The following is a 10993-nucleotide window of genomic DNA, read 5'->3' as shown; positions in this document are numbered from 1 at the left end:
CTGAGATTTTGATTTTAACTAAGATTCCTCGTAATATCAAGAGAGAAAAATAAATAACGAAATGATCGTGGTGATGAAAGTCCTACTATTACTGCAAGTAAACATCATACATTTATACACATTTATTCAAGTTGCTGGAGATTTATTCTCCTTTCACCATTTCTTTTCACAAAATGTTGCAAAAGTTGTCAGCGATGTTCAGCACATTTCGAATAAATTTGGTTAGTTAAAATTAATAATCTTTATTATAAAATATTAATTTTATTAATAATAAAATGTATTTTATTTTTTTACGTTTCAGCTCTGACTAGGATAAAGCAGCTAATGGCTGAATGAATAAAAAAAATGAATAAAATAATAAATTATTGAATAAATTCATGTATAAATAAATGAATGAATGACCGAATGAATATAAAATAATGAATGAATAGCAGTTGTAGTGGAACCCTGGTTCTAGATTATCTGTTTTATCTGGTAAATAAACGAATAAATAAATGAATAGATAAATGAATAATGAAAAAGCAGTAGTAGTAGAACCCTGGTTCTAGGTTACCTGTCCTATGCGCGTGCTCCAGACCCTTGTAACCGGTTTTTGACTGACGCTCCTGCGGTCCAATCAGAGCAGCGCTTTATTCTCTGGGCTTTAATGAAGAGGGTGAGGGGGCGGGGCTAGGCAGCCAGTCGCTGGATTATGGGAGGACGGATGCGATGCTGCGCCGCTTTGCCTCGCTCGCGTGCTGAAATGGACCGAACCGGGTCGCGAGCGTCCTTCCTCATGGCTCTTGCGTTGGTGCGGAAGAGACTGAACTGAAGTGAAGCGTCGCCCACAAGCGGATGCGTCCCGGACCCGTGGGGCATAAACGAGGGAAGACAGCACCGAAAGGATCGGATATTCTGTAGGTTATACCGTTTTCGGAGAGCTTGGGAGGAAGCCGTGGAGGTGTGTGAACGAGTGTGTGATGTGAGGGGTGTGTGATGATGATGATGATGATGGTGGTGGTGGTGGTGGTGGTGGGAATGGTGCTGAGCCTGGCCCTCTGCTGCATCTCCAAATGACAGGTAAAAGAAATGCCATTGCTGGCTTGTTCTACATCTCATTCTCTTTTTGAACATTCTGATTTGTGTGTGTGTGTGTGTGTGTGTGTGTGTGGAGATGGAGGTTAATGTCTTGGAGAAAAAAAGCATCTTTGGTCCACAGTGTGTAATCTGTATGCGGGTCAGTACACCTCCTCTCCGCCTTTCTCTCCCTCTCTCTCTCTCACACACACACACACACACACACACTCACACTCACACTCACACTGGATGTTGTGCATCAGATCGAAATTCACATAGGTGTCTAACCTCTAGGCCTTGCACGCGCCATTTTTCATGCAAGGCTGCTCCTTATTTCTGTAATGATGCTGTTAGATGTCTCCTGAATGAACAAAGGTAACAGCTTCCACACCCCTTTTCCACACCTGAGCTAAGCCTGTAAACACCACATCTCAAATCACATCAGTGAAACGTCTGGGAATGAATCCGAAGTTCCGTTCGATCGAAAGCATCATTCTGGCATTGTCAGAATTTAACCTAATCCACTTGAGTATCAAGGATGATAGAGGAACCATGAGGAACCATAGAGGACAACTGAAATGTGCACCAACCACCTTTTACACAGATGTAGCCTTGTTCGGTACATACACACAGGTGACGAATGAGCGGAAAAAAACCTGAATTAAACAATTAGAACAGGATCAGTTCTCTGGAGTGAGGATATTTCCTCAGGGTTTTGAGGATGGTCTGAGACAAATCTCCAGCAGGTCTTCAGTTGGGCAGATATCTAGTGAATGCGATGGACATGGCATATGCTTTACATCACATTTATCCTCATCAGAGCAACCAGCGAACCCATGGGGTGTGGGTGGAGACATCTTGGAAGAGACCACGCCCATTGCTATTGGAGGGATTTATGGTCATTAAAGGATAAAGATGATCTTTGTCTGATCTGCTGGGCTTCCGTCTATGGGGTCACAAACAATGGCAGCAAGATAAATAAATAAACAAAGAGACAAACACTTTTTTTACTTATTCCAACTTGGTTTTAATTTAAAGTGGACATCTTTTAAAACTTGGACACTAGTAACCTTAGTACAAAAATGCGCCAATTCTGAGGATCCTCAGTACAATAACCAGCTCGGGCTCCTTTCGGTTTTCTCATGCTCGAGAAACATCACCGGTGGGATAAAGTGAAACTGTGCTATCATTCAGCATCGCCGTGCGAAAGTGGATCAGATTGGAAATATCCTGTCTTTTTTAAGCTGATATAAGTCTTCTGAATATGCTTCAAGTGTATGAATACATTATTCAAATTATTCAAACATGTAATGAATTTAAACACACATGCAAATCGGAAGTATTCTAGAGTTTGTAATGTTTTTTTGGAAAGCTTGCCTTAAATATTTACTGGCATCTGGGATTTGATGTGTGCATCTGGATTAAAAATATAGCACACACCTGTCTATGTGACCTGTAGGGATGTAGCTGAGCTTGAGAAACTGTCAGAGTGCTGGGATTTCTGACTCTGGGGGTTTTCCAGTGGATGAATAATGATATGACATGATACAGGATTCTACTATAGCTAGTTATGGGTGTCCTTAGTTGCCAAATGTTTTCAAATGTTTAAAGGTCTAGACTGCAGGCAGGCCAGATCAGCACCCAGACTTTTCAAAGTTGTGCTATTGTAATAGATGCAGTATCCAGTTAGTGTTGTCTTGCTCAAACATGCAAGGCCTTTCCTGAAAAAGATGTTGTCTGGATAGAAGCATTTGTTGCTCGAAAATCTTTATATACCATTCGGCATTGATGGAGACTTTCTAAATGTGCAAGCTGCCCATTCTACAGGCACTAATGCACTTTCATTCCATCAGAGAAGTCAGATAGTCCCTCTCCTCTTTAGTCTGGAGGACAGGATGTTCATGGTTTCCAAAAAGAAATAAAAATTTCGATTCGTCTGACCCTAAAACTGTTTTCCACTTTGCCTCAGTACATTTTAATGAGCTTTAGCCCAGAGAGGATGGCAGCGCTTTTGGATCATGTTCACGCATGCCTTCTTCTTCTTCGCATGATAGAGATGTAACCTGCATTTGTGAATGACATGGCAAACTGTGTTCACAAGACAATAATTTCTGGAGGTGTTAATGAGCCCATAAAGTGATTGTATTACAGGATCATGACTACTTTAAAAGCAGTGCCGCCTGAGTGCCCGAAAATCACAGGGAAATATTAATTGTGCACAGATTCTTTGAAACGTTTGATGATATTATGAGCCGTATCTGATGAGATATTAAAATTTTTAGCAATTTGATGTTGATAACCATTATTCTGAAATGGTTACACAATAGTCTCTGTGTAGACAGTCTTTCACAGATTGGTAAAGCTCTGCTCAGAGACTTCGCCTCTCCAAGATGTTTATACCCACACTGTTTTTTACCCAATTATCTTACATTTACATTTACATTTGCGGCATTTATCAGACGCCCTTATCCAGAGCGACGTACAAACGTGCTTTAAATCTCTAGTAATGAATAAATCTACACTGGTACGCAAGATTACAAACTTAATATAAATATAACTCGAATTCTACAAACTTGGAAAGTGCTAATGTAGGTATTTTAGGAAGAGGTAGGTTTTCAGTCGTCGCTTAAAGATAATCAGGGACTCTGCTGTACGGACATCTAGGAGAAGTTCATTCCACCACCTCGGTGCCAGAACAGAGAAGAGCCTTGAATTGTACTTACCTCTCATTCTGAGAGAAGGTGGTACCAATCGAGCAGTGCTGGAGGATCTCAGACAGCGTGGTGCAGTGCGAGATGTGATGAGGTCACTGAGGTAAGATGGTGCTGGTCCATTTTTGGCCTTGTAGGCAAGCATCAGTGTTTTGAATCTGATACGTGCAGCTACTGGAAGCCAGTGAAGGGAGTGCAGCAGTGGGGTGGTGTGGGAAAACTTGGGCTGATTGAACACAAGTCGTGCAGCTGCATTTTGGATCATTTGCAGTGGACGAATAGCGTTCAGGGGGAGACCTGCCAGCAGAGAGTTGCAGTAGTCAAGTCTTGAAATGACAAGAGAAACCCAAATCTTACTGTCTTGTAGTCAATAAACCTAATTAGTTGCAGAATGTTTCTCTAACTGTTTATTTTTTTTACTTTTGTCACTCCGTCTCAACCTTTTTGAGACGTGTTGCAGCCATCAAATTCAAAACTACCTTATTTTTCCCTATAATGGTACATTTCCCCAGTTTACACATTTTATATGTTTTCTGTGATCTATTGTTAATAAAATTTGGGTTTATTAGATTTGCAAATTCTGTTTTTATATACATTTTACACAGTATCCAAACTTTTTTTAATTGGGTGTATATATATATATATATATATATATATATATATATTTTTTTTTATTATTATTATTTTATTTTTATTTTTTTCTAAGCATTTTTTATCGGTTATGTCGACTTTTTTTATGTCGCCGAACCCTGATATCTCGAGCACAAGGGGGGAAAAATTTGCCATTTAACGTCAGTTATCTCGGTGCAGCCGCAGAAGAACTCGCGGAAGTGGAAAGAACTCGCTGTAAGGCTTGAAAAATCAAGCCTTACACCTGCTACAGGTGTTGTATTGTATACTGGTGAATCTCTGCTGTTAGTTAGTGCACATATGCCTTTTGTTGTTAAATGTTATGCGATGAACGGGGGGGCAAAAGTCGCGTTTGGCGGCGCGGAACGTGTGATGACCATCCAAAATCATAGAATGAACACGGGCAGGATCGGGGGGAATCCGCGGTGCGCTTTGGGAAGAAAAGAGCAGCCGTTGAGAGAGTGCCGGTGGGAAGGCACGTACCGGGATACACATGCGTGATAACAACGACCGCCGTGAACCAACATATACCAACAATAACGGACGGTGAGTGTGGAAGTTTAAATAGGAGCTGGTGATGATGATAAGCAGGCACCACATGTGTGCGATTGAGCGGAGCTTCAGAAAGCGACTGAAAGCACCTGACACGCTGAAGGGGGCCGAAGGGGGCGTGGCAGGTGGATTCCTGACAGATAAACATGTACTGTATGTATTTTTATAGCATGCCTTCATCAAACAAATCGCGGCAACGCTGTTGTGTAAAAAAAACCTTCAAAAACACGTGCATGCACATTCTCATTTATTAACGCACATCATGTACATAAAGAAATTTCAAGCACGTTAATAAATTGCCGCCATTTTGATTTTCGTTAATCTCGATCATCGGTTACCTCGATGCTTTTTGGCACCCCCCTAGGACATCGACATAACCGGGTTCCACTGTGTATATATATATATATTATATATTAAATATTATATATTAAAGAGAGAGAGGCCACGCTCAAAAGATCAAATCAGATCGACATTTGGAAGACACTAAACAGATACATAGTGGCACATAGTGATAGTGGCATTGCATTACACACCTTGCATGCAACCTTAGACTACAGACATTTTAAACTGCAATAATATATGTTCTGAAAAAATGGTCTGTATTTTTCATTTCTTTTTTTTCAGAGATGCCTGAAAGTGGAAGGCAGTCACATGGGAAGATGGACAACTTTCCAAGAGGAAACACATCAGGTTCATGCATCATGTCATAAAAGGCAGGCAGGATGGAGGGAGAGAGCGCGGGTTTGAGGGCGGGGCCTGCGAAGACTCGGCGTCTGATTGCCTGCTGCGTGCTTCTTCTCTTGGCATTGATGCTTGTCTCCATAGCGACTACAAGCACACCTGTGTCCGGTATGTCTCTTGATGACTTGACTATCTGGTGTTATGTGGCCGTGTTGTATGCAAACCAGCGGGCTACATTCCACAATGTATACTATAATACAACAAGGGTCTGAAATTCCAGGGATTTTCAAGACTGGAAACTTTTCCTGGGAATTAACTGGAATATGTGGTAATTAATGGAAATAAACTGGGAATTTACAACTTTGCATGTTAGCAGATAACAGGGAACTTAAATGTAGATAAAAAAGAATCTTGGAGGATATTCTTGTTTAAAGAAATTACAATATATTTAATGTAATTTCAGGTGCATTTCTACCCTTCACATTCATAAATCCCATGCACACTCACTGCACATGCCCTATGCATTCCTCCATAACATAACATAACATTTCTTGAATCCTTCACCCAAAATAATGTCAAAAAATGTCCATCTTGTTGAGTATTCATGTAAATTACATAAATACTACATACATTTATGTTTTAAATTTAAATATCATTATTTAAATCTGTATTAGTTTGTATGCATGTCAGCTTATGACCAGACAAATGTTTATATTTATGTTTAATATGATAGTGTATATAAATGTACCAAAATTTTAAATGATTTCCCATAAATTCCAGGTAAGTTTCCAACTTGGAATATTACTGAATATGAAGGTATTATGGAAAGTTTTCGGAAAGTTTGCAAAATGTTCTGCCCCTTTGCAACCCTGAGTACTACATAGATACTGTGTATCGAAGTCTTTTCCCACCTGTGGCCTGTAGCAATAGTGATAATAATCCAAATAAGGTATTCAGGTCTGGCCTGGTGTCTTCTAAAGTGTGTTAGACTATTTCCTGGAATTGCCCGAAATCTGTCTTTATGTACACTTTCGTCCCTGAAGTGTGAACTAGGTCAGTGTGTGTGTGTGTGTGTGTGTGCGCGCGTGTGTGCTTGTGTACTCTGTGTGAAATTCGTATACAGCAAAAATGTTGAATAAAGATACTTACTGAATGTGCTTCCTCCTGTCTGTGTGGAAAAACCCAGACTAGACTCTTAAAAAATGTGTGTATGTATAGGTGTGTGTGTGTGTGTGTGTGTGTGTGTGTGTGTGTGTGTGTGTGTGTGTGTGTACAGAATGGAAAAAAAGAGATGTCAGTATTGATGAAGTAATGAAGGGCAAGTCTGTGCCTGAGGTTTGATGTCTAGTCCTCCTACTCTGTTTATAAATAAGCATCACGAAGTGCTGGACTCTCTGACTGGGTTATTTTTGGGTAAGGAGAGCATGAGACTGCATGGAACACATACACACACACACACACACACACACACACACACACACACACACACACACACACACAGTTCTGATGGTGTTAGAGCAGCGTGCTAATAAAAGAGGTGGCTGAAACGATGATGGCTTTATACCTGTGACTGTGTGAGATGATGAAGGCTTAATAGCCTGTTTTGAAATGATCAGTAACATTTAAAGTCGATGAGTCTTGAAGATATTGTGAATGTTGCATGCAAAAATAGGAACTTTTGTATAGATATTTTTTTGTGAATTTTTGAAATGGGGGCTTTAAATCCCAGCCTTTCCTTATGTGAGGAGTTTGCATGTTCTTACTGTTCTTTAGGGGTTTTCTCTGGGTTTACCAGTTTTATCCTGTCCAGTCCAAAGACATGGTTGAAAGAGCAATTGGAATTTCCAAATTGTCTGTCATGTGTGAATGGGTGTGTGACTGTCTGCGATTGTGCCTTGGTTATTGCAATACAAATGATGCTTCTGTATGTTTTATTATATTAATTGCGTCTGACCAGCTTACGACTTCAAATCATAAAAAAGATAGTCCTAGATATCCTTCATTGTTAATCACAAGGGCTTCAAATAGCTTCATATGAATTTCATTTATACTGCAGCATTGTTAAATCCATAACTTGTAAGTCTAATACATTATATGTACGAAAGAATTGGGCACACAATTGTATAGGATGTCTTTGGATTCGTGAGCATGCCATTTTCCCTTCCCTTGAACTAGAAGACCCAAACCTGTTCCAGCATAACAATGCACCTGTGCACAAAACCAGCTCCAAGAGTTGAACTGGAAGATAATAAGTGGCCTGCTAAAGAGCTCTGACCTCAACCCTGTTGAACATGATGAATTGGAACACTGACTGCACCCCAGGCCTTCTCACCTCACCTACATCAGTACCTGACTTTCCTAACACCCTTGTAGCTGAATGAGTACAAATCTCCACTTGCACACTCCATAATCTAGTGGATCATCTTTCCAGAAGAGTGGTGGTCACTATAAAAGCAAATGGAAACTAAATGTGGAATAGGGCGTTTAAAAAGCACATAAGAACATTATAGTCGGGTGTCCATGAAATGTTGTCTGTATAGTGTGTGTGTGTATATATATGAGATTCAAGTTTATTGAACTGGTGGACACTGATGAAGGAGGCTCCATTGAAAGCGCATTGTAACAGAAGTGTGGTGGAGATGAAGAAAGTTTCTAATAGGGTGATGAACGTGAAGCTGGACGTTGAAGTAGTGATGATAAATGTCATCAGTGTCTATGCTCCACAAGTGGGTTTTGAGATGGAGGAGAAGGAAAAATTCTAGAGTGAGTTGGATGAAGTGGTAGAAGGTGTACCTAGGAATGAACGATTGGTGATTGAGGCAGATTTAAATGGGAATGTTGGTGATGGGAACAGAGGTGATGAGGAGGTGATGGGTAGGTATGGCCTCAAGGAGAGGAATGTGGAAGGGCAGATGGTGGTAGATTTTGCTTAAAGGATTAAAATGGCAGTGGTGAAATCTTATTTTAAGAAGGAGGAGGATCATAGGGTGATGTATACGAGTGGAGGAAGGTGCACACAGGTGGACTATGTTCTATGTAGGAGATGCAACCTGAAGGAGATTGGAGACTGTAAGGTGTCGGCAGGGGACAGTTTAGCTAGACAGCATGGTGCTCTGTAGGATGGCTTTGGAGGTGAAGAAGAAGAAGTGGAGGAGAGTGAGGACTGAAAGTAGAATTAGATGGTGGAAACTGAAGGAGAAAGACTGTAGTGTGAGAGAGGTTTTATATGAGGAGGTCAGTTGTGGCAGAGAAGTATGTGAGGGTGGTGCAGGACATGTATGGTGACAGTGTGACAGCAGTTAAGCAGTGTGCAGTAAGAACAACAGACTGGTTCAAGGTGAAGGTGGGACTGCATCAAGAATCGGCTCTGAGCCCTTTTCTGTTTTACAGATTGACGGACGAGGTAAGACAGGAGTCTCCATGGACTTTGATGTTTGCGGATGATATTGTGATTTGAGGTGAGAGTAGAGAGCAGGTTGAAAAGAGCTTGGAGAGGTGGAGGTACGTGCTGGAGAGAAGGAGAATGAAAGTCAGTAAAAGTAAGACAGAGTACATGTGTGTGAATGAGAGGGAGGGCAGTGGAGTGGTGCAGTTACAGGGAGAAAAGTGGAGAAGGTGGAGGAGTTCAGGTACCTGGGGTCAACAGTGCAAAGTAATGGAGAGTGTGTTAGAGAAGTGTAGAAAAGAGTGCAAGCAGGGTGGAGTGGGTGGAGAAGAGTGACAGGAGTGATTTGTAAAAGAAGAGTATCTGCAAGAGTAAAAGGGAAAGTTTATAGGACTGCAATCTTTTTTAACGTGCGGAACACAGTTAATATCTAAGTTCCCTCAGACATGTTGTTTAGCCTCCGCCTTGCAGTTTGAGCATATTTTTTATTATTATTAAACTTTAAAACATACACAAAAATGCTAGGGGTATAAAAAAAAAAAAGTGTCACTGTGGCTACTTACTCTGTACCGGAAATAAGATTTGTTTTGCGCATGCATGAAAACGCTAAAGAATCCATGGCGGTAGCGTTAGCCGCTAACCATGAAGTTCTGTTTTTTATGTCCGGCTTCAAGAATTTCATTTCAAAGGAGAAAATCCTGACAATTCTGCATATCGAGACAGTGGATAAATGAAGGATAAAAGTAATGAAGACATTTGTTAAAGTTTGCTGAAACAAAAGTAGAACAGTAAAGTAGATCACATCTTTAGAAAATGAAATAATAAATGTAACACACACACACACACACACTTATATACACTGTATATCTGTATATCTGTATTACACAAATAGAGTCTAACAAATGTAAACTATTCAAGTTTTCCATTTATTTAATTTTATTTAATCAATTTGTGCCAATTTAATTGATTACTCAATTTAATCAATATAATAAAAAAGTGTATTACATTATTTAGATTTATTCTATTTTATTATTATAAAATATTATTTTACATATTATTTAAGAATGCAGGCATTTTATGTTACACAAAATGTTAATAATGATAAACTGCGTTAACAAAAAAAGACAAGCAATTGTATGTTTTGCATTTCTTCCACTAACGGTACTGTAATTGAACTGAACTGTGACTTAAATACCGAGTTATATACTGAACTGTGGACTTTGTGTACCGTTACAACCCTTACTATATATATATATATATATATATATATATATATATATATATATATATATATATATATATATATATATATATATATATATATAGTATATTACAATTAATGTTAATAGCAGAAAAGCAGGATTTATTAACATTATCAAAATTATTTTCTTTTCATATTGTTTCCTCATATACACACACACACACACACACACACACACACACACACACACACACACACTCACTCACAGATCGTATTAATATCAGTTTATTTGGATATACTGGTCATCTGTGCTGTGATGTAGATGTCCAACCTGTGGTGCTAGCAGCCAATGATGCTTTTTGCTGGTGTGAATGAAATGGAGCAGTTGTATTACTAGCAAAATAGAAGCGTCTTTTTCACAGTCACTCTCTGTCTGTCTATCTCTTGTTCTCTTTCTCTCTTTCTTTCTCAATCCTCCTTTCTGATAGCAGCCATTAATCAGCTTTATCAAGGCAATTGGACTACAGGCAGCAAGGATGCCATTTATGTGGTGCTATTCTTAGAGCTCTTTCTGGAGGTTCTCTACACCTGTGTGTGTGTGTGTGTGTGTGTGTGTGTGTGTGTGTGTGTGTGTGTGTGTGTGTGTATAGAGAGAGAGAGAGAGAGAGAGAGAGAGAGAGAGAGAGAACTGAATTTGCCAGAGTGAGAAATCTGTGAGCTTGGTGTACTGTGTCTCTGGAATACTGATGAGGCAGTCGGCACGTGGTGCATTACTGC

The 10993-nt window shown here is 39.8% G+C and overlaps 1 protein-coding gene across 1 annotated transcript in view; it reads left to right on the top strand.

Moving 5' to 3' along the window:
* The first annotated feature begins 700 nt into the window (after positions 1 to 700).
* The window catches only part of si:dkeyp-27e10.3 (UPF0606 protein KIAA1549), a 34874-nt gene continuing 24581 nt past the window's right edge, over positions 701 to 10993 (top strand). The window contains 2 exon segments of the mRNA XM_046873560.1: positions 701 to 896; positions 5574 to 5798. Of these exon segments, the coding sequence (XP_046729516.1) occupies positions 5672 to 5798 (127 nt within the window). The 5' untranslated portion in view covers positions 701 to 896; positions 5574 to 5671.

The sequence above is a fragment of the Silurus meridionalis genome, chromosome 18, assembly GCF_014805685.1.
Source record: "Silurus meridionalis isolate SWU-2019-XX chromosome 18, ASM1480568v1, whole genome shotgun sequence".
NCBI classification, from domain to species: Eukaryota; Metazoa; Chordata; class Actinopteri; order Siluriformes; family Siluridae; genus Silurus; species Silurus meridionalis.
Note: the sequence above shows the minus strand (reverse complement) of the source record. Positions and strands in the feature narration are given on the sequence as shown.